The following is a 13,658-nucleotide window of genomic DNA, read 5'->3' as shown; positions in this document are numbered from 1 at the left end:
AATTAGCTGATGCAGCTTTACAAGCACAATACAAGTCGTGACGGTACTCAGAAGCAAGCTGGAGGTCGATCAGTCAATACAACCCTGTTTGCTGAAGAACTCATCGAGATCTACAGTACTCCTACTCCTAATGTGATGGTGAAAGCCAGAAAGATTGTATTGATTGATTGTTCGTGTCCTTGTACAATAACCGGGGTCTAATATTTATACCCGGAACGTAAATATGAATCCTATTCAAATACGACTCATTACAATTCTTGAAATAAAAGAAAACTTCCTAATTTAACAATAATTTGGACCCAAATTTTTCCTTATTTGTAGAGTCCGACACACCTTTCTGTCGCCATTCAAGCATAGCCCATGGATGTCGTCTGCTGACGTCATCTATAAAATAGCCGAATCTGATATCGCATCCAAACCAGCTAATACCGATTCACATCTAATCAATTCCTTGACACAATCTTGGAAGCTTCGAGTTCCCGCGTTCTTTCTTTACAAATTTTGGTGTAAACAGTAACATATAGAATTATACATATAATATATTGAATATGAAGTACAAGAGTATGATATTACAATATCAATGAGTTGGTACAACTTAACAACAATATAAAAAAATTTGTACAACTCTCAAGCACACTAAATAATACAACCCAAAACAATTATATGTTTGTATGACTCAAACTATTACAACATTTATCAATTGAGATATCAAATGTTGGACCGAGATTACTCTAAATCTCCAAACATGTCTCCAGAACCAAAGCCTAGGAGCATGTTGTCTGTCGATGGAAGATTCTCTTCAATGTTAAGAGAATTGTTGCTCACTTGTTTTTTATGGGCCTGATTGGAAGAACCCTCTTTCGGGACAGCCTCAGATGCAAGAATTGAAGTGTGCCTCATATCTTGTGTCTCCTACTGGCTTGACCTCTTTTAAGGACTTTTGGTACAAAGCAACCAGATGCTTAGGTGCATGGCAATTCTTGGCAAAATGCGAAAAATCTCCACATCTATGACACTTATTGTCATTTTTGGATTTCCCATTGTCCCTCTTCCTTTTGTTTGAATTAGGCCTTTCTCTCCTGTTGTGTTTGCGTTTACTAGTTTTGTTCTTTGGAAAAGATCCATTGAACTTATTCCTAGTATTTTTCTGTACGTTGTGAACCTCAGGCAGAGGCGCCGAACCAATAGGGTGCTTATGATGATTCTTCAGAATAAGTTTATCATGTTTTTCTGCCTGAGTCAATGTATGAATAAGCTAGGAATAAAGCTGGTAATTATGAGCCCTGTATTGCTGTTGCAATACTCTATCAAATGCAAGCATATTAGAGAGTGTTTTCTCTATCTTGTCTGCATTCGTTGGCTCTTTCTCACAAAACTTGTAGGTAATCACAAAGATTGTGTATACCCTACAACAAATTATCATAAATTTTAATATACACAAGGTAGATAGTCTCTATGTCAAAGACAAAGAGTAGATCTTTACGGTGGGCAAATATATTGTTGCCTAAGCACGGTCTCTGGGTAGGATAATTCACGAGTGAATTAAACACAGCCATTGCTTAGGTCTCTACCATCTTGTGTAATAGCAAAATAATATGATGAAAATGGTAATCATCGCGTGGATGTAGACCATTTATAACAATCCAAAACCATTATTTTGGGTAAAAACACAATGTAGGTAATCATCAAGTCTCAGTGGAACATGACGTAGACCTCTCAGTGACGGGTGATTTAATCACTGCTATGGCATGGTCTCTAGGCAGGATAATTCACAAGGAATAAAACGTAGCCAATGCCATAGACTCCATTACCTTGTGTTAATTAACCAAAATAATCAAGATATATATTGCAATTTTAAACCTACAGTAATTAAAGTATTCTAATTTTGTGGATAGCTTTGTTAAATTGCATCTAAGTCACTAGCTAATTTAACATGTATGTGGTGCAAAAGGGATTTGGGGGCACCAACATACCCAATTCTATTATAAAATTACAAATGCAACATGTATGTTGGTGCAAAATGACCGATGTGTATTCTCATTGATGAACTGTAGTGTATATATACAATAGGCAGTTGCCTTGTCAGTGACTCAGATTAAAAGGTGCCTATCTATTATGTCTACAGGGAACATCTGCTAATGATGAGATTAACAATTTGATCACTTAATTAATTAATCTCAACAGTACTATACCCTTGATCCGCCAATCATTTTTCACCCTCTTTATCATGATTCTTAACATATCTGCGACAATATTAAAAAGGAGCATACAAGGAATCTCCACAATATTATATATATATATATATATATATATATATATATATATATATATGTTTGTCTGTTTTTAAATTGTGAAAACAGAACTCAAATTCAAATAAAATGAAAAAATATTTTTTAAACAGGGCCATCTTCTTTAATCCTTTAACGGAGGCGGGCGCCTTCTAACGACCGCCTCCATTAAATCATATTGTGGAGACACCAACTGGGACTAGAGGTCCCCTCCTGCAAAAGCCTGCGGCTCTAGCTGTTGGGCAGGGGACTTTAGTCCTGGTTGGTGGCTCCAACCGGGACTAATCCTACATTTAGTCCTAGGCTCAAATATGGCTGGGACTAAAGTCAAAAACTAAAAGTTTATTCTCTACTAGTAATATTATGGCCGCCTACGTTAATATGGTTAAAGGAGGCGGCCAGGGCGCCCGCCTCCGTAAAGCGGCATTAACGCTGGCACTTAATTGGAGGTGGACGCCCTGTGTCTGCCTCCGTTGTTAACGTAGGCACTAGTAGTGTTCATCACTCGCTTGAATAAGTACTAGTGATGCCAGTCCGTTAGGCAGACACGACTCAACCTCCAATTTAGGCTTGATCCACTCCACGCGACGCCATCTAAGGTCTTGTTTGGATACACTTGTATTATGCGTGAATTGAGATGAAACTTATTTTATTTTTCATCTCAATGGACTCCAAAGCAGGTGGATTGAGATAACGAGTGCATCCAAACAAGCCTTAATGAATGAGTTGATCCACGCTAGCCAGGCACGACCCTAGCCCGGTAGTGCGTGAGTTGGGCCACCTAGTGCGACTCCCTTGCCGTGGCCCAGCTTCGCGTTCATTGCTTAACTCTGATACAGTTAATTATCAAGGTTCACGAATTCTTTTGGAGACAGTAAAAATCTGTAACTCAAGTCATCGTGGAGTTAGTTATCAATAACTCAAGTCAGTGTGGAGTTAGTTATTCATGTATCAAGGGCTAGTATGTCTGATGATTATGACAAAAGACCTCTCTCGATTTTCCTCATCGTTCTATTATCTTTGATTGCACAGGTACATGAGTACATGATGCACATTTATTTATATCAGACTGGATAACAAACTACTTAAGATCTAGTTTCATGGTTTGATCGGTTAGACTACGGACTGAAATTACATTAATAATTTGGTGGTACAAATATTTATTTCGTAGTGATAGTGATGGTCAGGAGTTCAAAGCCTATATATTGTGTTGTTTTTATTCTTTAGTTTTATTATTATTATTTATATAATACTTGTTTATATTTTGACATTTACATTTAGTTGAACGTGAACAATAAAAATAATAGAATGGAAGCATGTTTTGTTGAATGTGATAAATAAGAATGGAAAAAGAAACCGTAACCAAACGTAATCGGTACTGGAGAAAAAAGAAAAAAGAAATAAAAAAGGCAAGAAAAAAAACATCCGAACAGGAAAGGTAATTAGAAAAAGTGTACGATCGACAAGGACTCAGCTTGTCTTCCTGACGCACAGGATCTCAACCGACAAGGACTCAGCTCTTTCTGATCCACAGGGTCTCAACGTTTTTGGAAAAAAACAGATTTAAAAAAAAAACTAAAACTACAAAACTCGTTGTGGTTTAATATTAGAATAGATTTCTACTCTTATCCTTTTCTATTTGGATTCTGATTAAGATAAAAAAAAACTGAAACTACAAAACTCGCTGTGGTTTAATATTAGAATAGATTTCTAATCTTATCCTTTTCTATTTGGATTCCGATTAAGATATACTCCGTATTTGGATTAGAATTCCTAGCTATCTAGGTTACCTTAAGAAGTCTTGCATATGTCATATAAAACAGGACGGTTGTAGCCTACATAGTCGAACAGAGACCACATTCACATAGTTAGAGAGAGCGGGACAAAAAAAAATGGGAGAGAAATTTTGCCTATTTAATATTAGGTATAGATATCGATACAGAAATACAGCTATGTATATACTACTATTTATACTAGTAGCTGTCGGACTTGCAGGGCTGTGGCTCCGCCACTGCTTAACATGTCTACGACAATATTAAAAAGGAGCATAAAAAGGATCTGCACAATATTTTATATTTGTTTGTGTGTTTAACTTGTGAAAAGAGAATTCAAATTGAAATAAAATGGCAAAAAAATATTTTTTAAACAGGGCATATTAATTAGGGCCATCTCCGTTAATCCTTTAATGGAGGCGGGTGCCTTCTAACGACCGCCTTCGTTAAAGCATATTAACATAGGCGGTCTCCTTAAGGCAACCGCCTACGTTAATTTGGTTCACAGAGGCGGCCGTGGCACCCACCTCCGTAAAGCGCCATTAACACATACACTTAATCGGAGGTGGATGCCCTGTCCACCTCCGTCAAGCCATTTTGACCGCCACCTTTAACGTAGAGGCACTAGTAGTGTTCATCACTCGCTTGAATAAGTACTAGCGACTGATGGCAGTCCATCGGGCATGCACGACTCAACCTCCTATTTTGGCTTAATCCAGGCCACGCAAGACCATCCAAGGTCTTGTTTGGATACACTCGTATTTTGAGTGAATTGCGATGAAACTTATTTTAATTTTCATCTTCATCTCAATGCACTCCAACAGAGGTGGATTGAGATAACGAGTGTATCCGAATAAGCCCTGATAATGAGTTGATCCACGCTAGCCAGACACGACCCTAGCCCGGTAGTGCATGAGTTGGGCTGGGCCACCTAGTGCGACTTCCTCGCTGTGGCCCAGTTTCGCGTTCATTGCTTAACTCTGTGATACAGGATTAGGATCATCCTTTTGAGCAATGCTAACACAGCTCACCATAAAGTCGTCGAAGTAGAGCAGCAACCTCATGCTGCCGTACCCGTTGCGATACTCCCCTGCACGCGCATTGGGCAGGCCCTCCCTCCGTCTTCGATGCCAGGAGACCCTCCTCATCGTGTAGGAGCAACAGTGCTTTGCTACCGATGCCAGGGAGAACAAGGCTGCAGCTGCACGTCAGCTCCTGCGCTCTAGGGACTATGGTCCATGGAGATGTTGCACTCCTGTTAGGCGACTTTGTGGCTTGGAGTTGTTGTTGATTGGGCTGCAACCTGCCCTGCATGCGCTTCCGGCATCGGTAGCAAAACAACCGCCTTCACAGCAAGCGAAAGTAGAGCGCTGTCCCAAAATGAATTAAGAGACCAGAAAAACCAACCTTCCGCCATCCTTTGGTCGTCAAGTAGAGGACAGAGGAGGCCCCTCGTTCTGGACCTTTGGCTTGGTGGTGCGCGGGACGAGGGCAAAGACACAGAGAGACACAACCATAGGGGGACGGTCCCTTGCGCTGCAGCCTGGTAGTCGTTCGTTCTGACGCGAAGCTGCCAAGCCAAGTGCCAACTGCTGAATCAGGCAGGATAGGCACTACCGTGGGCGCAGCAGGCGTCAGCAGGAAGGGGAACTGAGATTTGGGAAGCAGGGCTCTGGTAGTCGGGTCCCTTAATTCGCACTGCGGGAGGTACCTACAAACATCAAGTAGCGTGTGTAATGTCCAACACAAACACAAGTGTGTGGAAGGCTCACCTGAAATCACAAGTGCACAACAGTGTACACACAAACTAGTAAGTTTTCCATAAAGACAAGGGAACTCTTTTTTTGTGAAGACTACATAACATTAGGAGGAAAAGCAGCAGTACTATAAAGGGTACAAAAGAGACATGGCCGGAGAACCAGCTTTGATGTTCTCAACAGTAGTAAATAAGACGATACAACAATCACCAATATTTAACTGCAATATCGAATTGGTTGGACCTTGAGCGCCTATCATTCTCAGCCTTCATCTGCTCAAGTACCGCGTCCATTAGTGCAGAGTTGTCTCCGAAACAGTGGAGCGTAACCTTTTTCAGGTTGGTCAAGTGTTCAATGCCAATGATGCTCCTCTCCGCCACGTGTCTGGACCTGCCGTCAAAGCGAAGTTCAAGCATCTCAAGCATTTCCATCGATTCTTCCTCAAACCGAATAACTTTGGGTAGATAACCTCCAAGTAGCAGGTCCCTGAGCACCGGAAATTTGTGGATGGTGCGTGCAACTGGCTCATCCCCACTGTAGCAGTCCCAGTACACGCACAATGTCTTCAGGTTGGGCAGCATACACAGGACGCCAAAGAGCTCATCACCGGTAAGGGTTGCAATCGCAGTAGTAAAACTAACAAGATGTGTGAGTGACCCGATCCATCTGGGCAACCCATTGGCAATGTCACCTCTGATCCAAAGGTTTTGGAGGAGTCGTGGTGGTGTTGGTAGGTGATGGAGAAAGTTTAGTATCTTGCCACCATCATTACTACTTCCATGTCGTCCGATACTGAGCCACCGCAGGGAGTGCATCTTACTTATGGATAGAGCAAGTTCTTTGAGAACCTCCTCATCAATGGCCTTGTTGATGTCGATGGATAAGTCTAACTCTTCTAGTTCCTCAAGTTCACCTACCTCTTGGGCAACTTTAAAGTCATTCCCAAGAGATACCCCACGCAACACATGTAGAGCCTTCATTTTGTTTATTCCTCGGGGCATAGTCCACATAGTACCCGAATGATTATCCTTGTTGAAGAACACTATGTACTCGAGTTTCTCTAGCTTTGTGATTGTTTCTGGCAGCTCAGTAAGAAACGTGTAAGCTAGATCAAGCGTTTGTAAATGCTCTAGATTCCCGATCTGCCTAGGCACCTTGCTTATGTTTGTGGCCCTCAAGCTTAGGAACCTAAGTAGGTACAGATTGCAGGCGTACCTTACATGCTTGTTTGTTACTCCCTCACAGTCTTCTAGGTCAAGTACCCTCAAGAGGACGAAGTTGCCTAGCGTTTTTAGGAGCTTGTGTTGCCCATGGAGCTGGAACATGCTCAGTGATCGAACATGTTGTATGTTCAAAGTATCCTCGCCTCGGCGGCCTTCAACATTTCTCTTTGCTACAGAATCTACACTTTCTATGTCAGCATGGATGGAGAGGCGACGGATCTTGTCATACAACATCCCCTTATACTGCCCTCCATGCAGGCTAAGAAAGTTAGCTTCCAAGGACTTGGACACCATGACCTCAAGAAGCATGTCATGCACCTTGTATGTTTGCGCCTTCCAGGCATAACCACCCAAATGGCCTGCTTCTTCAATCATGTTCCTACTCAAGAGTTCGTCCAAGTAAGACTCTGCAACCTCCCACATAGTCAACCCTCGCTTTTGATGAACCAATCCTTCAGCCATCCATCTGTTCAATAGTCGGTCCTTTCTGATCACATAGTCCTCTGGAAAAATGCTAAAGTACATCATGCAACCCTTGAGCTCATGTGGGAGGTGATTGTAGCTAAGTGTGACTATATGCTTCATCTCCTCAAGGGTAGGGTGGATCTCCATTTGAGAACCAAGTGATTTGCAGACTCTATCCCACTTATCTTTGCCTCCTGGTGATTTGTACCCTACCAAAACACTAGCAATGCTGATAATGGCCAATGGCAGCCCACCGCATTTTTTCAAGATGTCGCTCATTACATCTTCAAACTCCTTGGGGTAAGCGACATCCATGGAGCCAAACACTCTACTGACGAACAACTTCTTGGCATCTTCAAGCTTAAGGGGTTCCATTTTATGAATGCAAAGGCCACTAAAACTAGCAGGATTGCATGCATTGGCCACTGTTTCTATCCGAGTGGTCAAGATGATTCTACTACCCTTGTTGTTCTCTGGTAGCTTGGATTGGATTGCCTCCCATGCTCGCACACTCCAAACATCGTCAATCACTATGAGGTACCTGGTTTAAGCATATGTAATATAGTTAGTTTAGCCATATATCCAGAAGGCAATTTATGACCCCTCATGTGCAAAATGTATGAAAATGTTTATGTGCAGTCTCTTTATTTTTGCAGAACAAGGTTACAAGAGTGGGAAGTGCAATTATTATTATTTCTTATACTAGTCTATCAGCTCATGCTCTATACATATTAGAAGAGTGGGAAGTGTTAGAAATTCATAGATAAGTTTAGGCCGCATCTATTCAAACTACTTGCATTTTTCCTCCCTAATTCTTCGTGTTCTAACACGGTATTTATATAGATATTTTCTTATCTTTTCCTAGTTGTGATAGATTTTAGTTTCCAATTATACTTACTATATACTTTTTAATACCCATTCATTGTTTTCCACATTCACTACTATAGAAAAGATTTTGCGAGACAGTGCCATTTTATTATCTGAGGCGGGCGGGCTGGACGGTCGCCTCAGGGCAGCCGGCCGAGCACCCACCTCTTGGTTAATGCTCAACAGAGGCGAGCGGCATTAAGCATCCGCCTCTGTTAATCCATTAACCGAAGCGGGCAACTTAAGACGTCTTTCTCCGTTAATCGTTTATTTTCGGAGGTGGTCATTTTTTTTCGAGGCGGTCGTTCTAAGGGTCCGCCTCCATAAATCGATTTACGGAGGCGGGTGCCTTAAGATGTATGCCTCAATTAATGATTGCAACAAAAAAAATTTCATAATTTTTTTATATGAACTCGGATGAAGGCAATCTTTATATCAAAATTGTAGCTCTCGACAAGATCTACAACTTTGTAGTTGAAAAGTTTTTGAATTGAAACTATCTAGGGTCCCAAAATATTGTTGTAAATGCATAGATTTTGAAATTTAAAATTATCAAACGATCTTGGATGTTGACATGGTCTATACAAAAGTTAAAGTTCTCAATAGAATCTACAACTGTTTAGTTAAAAAGTTTTTAATTTGAAGATATTTAGAGTCCCAAATACGTGTTCGAATGTTATATATTTTGAAATTTAAAATTTAGAATTCCTAAACGATCTCAAATGTTCACATAGTTAATACCAAAGTTCTAGTGGCCGACCCAATCTACATGTTTGATATTGACAAGTTTCTGATTTAAAGTCATCTAGAGTCTCAAATATGTGTTTTTCAAATTCACATATTTTGAGACTCAATTTTTAAAAAATTTCAAACTATCTCTGATAGAGATACATCCCACACCAAAGTTGTAGTACTTAACAAGATTTAAAACTTTGTAGTTAAAAGTTTTTCCATTTGAGTTTATTTAGTAGCCAAAGTATTCAATATAAGATTACAAAATATTGATATAAAATAATAACATATTATATATAGACATGAATTAGTGTGTGGTTCAGTGGTAGAGATGTGGTAGTGTTGAGCACCAAGTTGTGGGTTTAACTCTCCAAAGTTGCAAGTTTTTTGGTTTTTTGGATTTTCTGGAGAACATTAACGGAGGTCCGTTAATTGATTCCGCCTGAGGTGGGCAAAGCAACCATCTTCATTAATCTGCATTAACGAAGGCATTTGATTGGAAGCAGTTGCAATGCCTGTCTCCGTTAATCGATTCCGCCCGCCTCTAGCAAGTTTTCTATAGTAGTGATTGCCACACGTCTCTATGTGTATTTGACATATACTTAGCTAAAACCTTAGTTTCAACTAATATGCTTGACCTAGAAATAGATATGTGACCATTGTTTCTTATACAAATATGTATACAAGGTCATGTTTGTCACGACTTCAACTCCTTGCTATAGTGCATGGAGAAACCAGAGCTGGTGAAGCAAAAAATACGGTTTTTAGTTTATTTTGATAAGAAAGATACAATAACTTTTTGCTACATGGCCCAAGGAGGAGCTAGAGCCAAGCCGGCCAGAGCTCCACCAAATGGGACCTTGGTGCGAATGGTGACTAACATCATGATTGTATTACTTAAGTTAGTTTGTTTCTATATATATTTAAGAAGTCAGAGGTGGATATTGTATAAGCACATATATTAGTACTTTGGTATTTTTTATAAATGATAGATGTAGGTAGATGCAAATTTAGACAATTACTTTATGCTATTTTTCATAACCTGGACTAGAGGTTCCCTCATGCAAAAGCCTACGGCTCTGGCCGTTGGGCAGGTGACTTTAGTCTCGATTTGTTGCTCCAATCAGGACTAATCCTCTCTTTGGTCCCAGGTCCAAATATGGCCGAGACTAAAACTAAAAACCGACCCAAACGAGAAGTTTGTTCTCTACTAGTGTAACGACATTGTTATAGGTTACTTTAGGTTATTTACAAGAACGGTTGGGCCACTGATTTAAATGCAAATTTATGAGCCTATACTTTCATAGTGGCATAGATGCATGATTAGTTAGGACGAAGATTAAGGGCTTGCCTTATATTATTTTCACAATGTCAGATGTGGTAAATAGAAAAACAGAATAGATCTAATAGTGACAATCATTACGGGCGTTGTACTTCTAATTAGGGTTAATGTGAACTTTTCAAAGGAAGACTATAATAGCAATAGATAGTGTAAATATGGTATCATTAGAACTACCATGGTCCGTGAGAAGTCACTTTTATCATTAGATAGTATAAATTAGAAGCTCCTTTAATTTAGAGGCGCACATAACAAAAACTATGTATTTCCTCAGTTCCAAATTATAAGTTATTTTGACTTTTTTTTGATAGATACATAGCAAAATGAATAAATAAAAAAAAATCAAAGTTACTTATAATTTGAAACAGAGGAAGTATCTGGAAAGTCAAAACATCATATAATTTGAAGCAGAGGAGTACAGTAGTACCTTTTGTCCACGAGAAGCTCCTCGAGTCTTTTGGCTAGCCCGTTGTCATCCAGGTCGTCGATTGCACCCAGGGCAGCCTCTTCCTTGAAGCCCCTGTCGTCAGCTGTTTCGGGCTTCACGACCTGCCGAAGAAGGTTCGTGAGCAACATCTTGAGGTCCCTGCTCGGCTCGAACGCCTGAGACACGGACACCATCCCCTGCCACGGGAACTCCGCTTCTAGCCGGCGGCACACCTCCATGGCCAGCGTCGTCTTGCCAAGGCCGCCGAACCCCACGATGGAGAAAACGGCCTTGCGTTCACCCTCGTCGCCAACCGGCGCCTTCAGCCGTGCAGCCAGTTTATCAGCCTGCTCCGCGATGCCGACCAGTCGGTGGCGGCGGTCGGCGTCGTTAGCTGGAGCGGACACTGTCATGGGGGCGGGTAGCAGAGGAGGGGAGCGGCGCAGCGCGTCACGGTTGACGCCGAACCGCGCCTGGCGCTCGCTGATGGCGAGGGTGCGGGCGCGAAGGGCTCTGATCTCACAGTTGAGGCGGCGGCGAGACGGGAGCGTCCCGAGCAGGCGTCCTAGCCAGGCGCGCACGCCGTCGGTGGGCTGGGACCTGATGCGCAGGGTGTAAAGGTCGATGCAGTCCTCCGCGTCGTAGGCAACCTCGCCCAGCTGCCGCATGCACACATGGAGGAAGCGGTCCACGGCCCCATCCTCTGCCTCGGACTGCATGATGAGGAGAGCATTGATGGCGTCCAGCTCGTCCCGCAGCTCAACAACTTGGCCGCCGACGCCACTGAGCTGCTGGTACTCTGAACTCAGCAGCTGCCCGGCATTGCTCAGCAAGGTTTGGGCGCCCTCCATAGCCCTCTCTCTCCCCGTGTCCGTGTAATGTAACAAGAAGAGAGAAGAAGCGCTCAGCAGAGCCGGAGTGCGCCACACAACTGTCGGTTGAGTTGGGGTTGGGGAGAGATTTATATGCTGCTGGTCGGCTGGTCTGGACTCTGGAGTAGTAGTGTAGTGGAGGTCTCATCAGTCCCAGAGTTCGACGCCACCGAGGGACTAACCAAGAAATGAGGGCGAACTTCGCAAGACGACCGCGTGGGCGTGGCGTGTTCGTCCCCGCATGGCGGCCGCGACTGGGGAAGGTGCCTCTATAGCATAATAAATGCACGTCTTTCTCAGAACTTTGCGAGGTTGGAACCTGCTGGTCAGGTTCATTCAGCTTTTTTCCCGGAGACCAGAGACCTAATTTTAGTCCCCGTCCCATCAAATGTTTGGACACGTATATAGAGTAATAAATATAGACTAAAAAAATAACTAATTACACAGATTATGACTAATTTACGAGACGAATTTTTTAAACCTAATTAGTTCATGATTTGACAATGTGGTGCTACAGTAAATATGTGCTAATGACGGGTTAATTAGGTTTAATAAATTCGTCTCGTAAATTAGTCTCCATCTGTGTAATTAGTTTTATAATTAACTAATATTTAGTCCTCCTAATTAGCATCAAACGTCCGATATAACATAGCCTAAAATTTAGTCTGTGAAACCAAAACACCCCTAGTCTTTACGCACGGTAGGTATCTTGGAAGGCGAGGACCATCTGCCTGCCTAGCGCGTTTTTTTTTTAGAAGTGCCACGGCCCATTGGCGTGCGGCTCACGCGGGGCGGTGGGACACCAGAACGCGAACACTCGAACAGAACGTAGCGTGTGCGGTGAAGTAGGTTATTTATACAGGCCTGGTTTAGATCGAAAGTTTTTTCAACTTGATGAATAGTACCACTTTCGTTTTATTTGGCAAATATTGTCCAATCATGGACCAACTAGGCTCAAAAGATTCATCTCGTGATTTTCAACTAAATTGTGTAATTAGTTATTTTTTTTACCTATATTTAATACTCCATACAAGCGTCCAAAAATTAATGTGATAGAGAGAGTGAAAAAACTTAGAATTTTGATGGAAACTAAACAAAGCCACAATCACATAATACTTGCTGACGTCTACATAACAGCCCAAACATGAACAGACTCTCTAGGGATGTCTCCGTGTAGAGCTATTCAACACCAACATCAGCCATCCAGGCGGGCATCGGGCAAGCGCGCATCCCTCCCTAGTACTACAGGATCTGGGGAGAGAATTCAGTTGACCGCAGCCGGCACCTGATCCAAGGGATCAAAATCAGCAGCAGCCCGCCTCCTGCCAGTCATTCTTGATATATACGGACCTATCATATTGGATGTTTGACATATACATGGAATATTAAATAAAAACAAAAAAAATAACTAATTACATAGATTACGACTAATTTGCAAGACGAATTTTTTAAACCTAATTAGTTCATGATTTGACAATGTAGTGCTACCGTACGCATGTGCTAATGATAGATTAATTAGGCTTAATAAATTCGTCTCACGGATTACTAAGGACTTTTATAATTTGTTTTATTATTACTATCCGAACACTCCCATATGACAGTTCATCTGACACCCCACGTGAAATCCCTAAACTTCACTCCCTATATTTAAACGCCACCTAAGTCTTGATCCATTCATCGTCTCTCTTTTACCTTCTCTCTTGATAGCAAGTATACAATGGTGCAGAGCAAATGACTTGTTGCTTACTGGTTCACAGGGTTGTCATACCGGAAATAGCAGCATCTGTGTAGCAGCCCCCAGGACCACTGGAGGAAATCCAATCTGCTCTATCGGACCGATTCTCACAATCCTGTCAGTAAGCCAACCAGCCTCCTCGGTCTTCGTATCGTCGTCCTTTTCAGTTTTGTTTTGCTAG

At 41.9% G+C, this 13,658-nt stretch overlaps 1 protein-coding gene across 1 annotated transcript; it reads right to left on the bottom strand.

The window, feature by feature from the left end:
• Window positions 1–5,914: 5,914 nt before the first annotated feature.
• LOC136544756 (disease resistance protein Pik-2-like) lies at window positions 5,915–11,782 on the bottom strand. Its single transcript, XM_066536819.1, has 2 exons — window positions 10,871–11,782; window positions 5,915–8,046 (listed from the first exon to the last, which is right to left on the bottom strand). Exons 1-2 carry the CDS (start codon window positions 11,719–11,721, stop codon window positions 6,024–6,026), a joined length of 2,874 nt encoding a protein of 957 aa, XP_066392916.1. The 5' UTR covers window positions 11,722–11,782; the 3' UTR covers window positions 5,915–6,023.
• Window positions 11,783–13,658: the final 1,876 nt, after the last annotated feature.

The sequence above is a fragment of the Miscanthus floridulus genome, chromosome 3, assembly GCF_019320115.1.
Source record: "Miscanthus floridulus cultivar M001 chromosome 3, ASM1932011v1, whole genome shotgun sequence".
Classification (NCBI taxonomy): Eukaryota; Viridiplantae; Streptophyta; class Magnoliopsida; order Poales; family Poaceae; genus Miscanthus; species Miscanthus floridulus.
The sequence above is the reverse complement of the archived record's forward strand: the minus strand, read 5'-3'. Positions and strand labels throughout refer to the sequence as shown.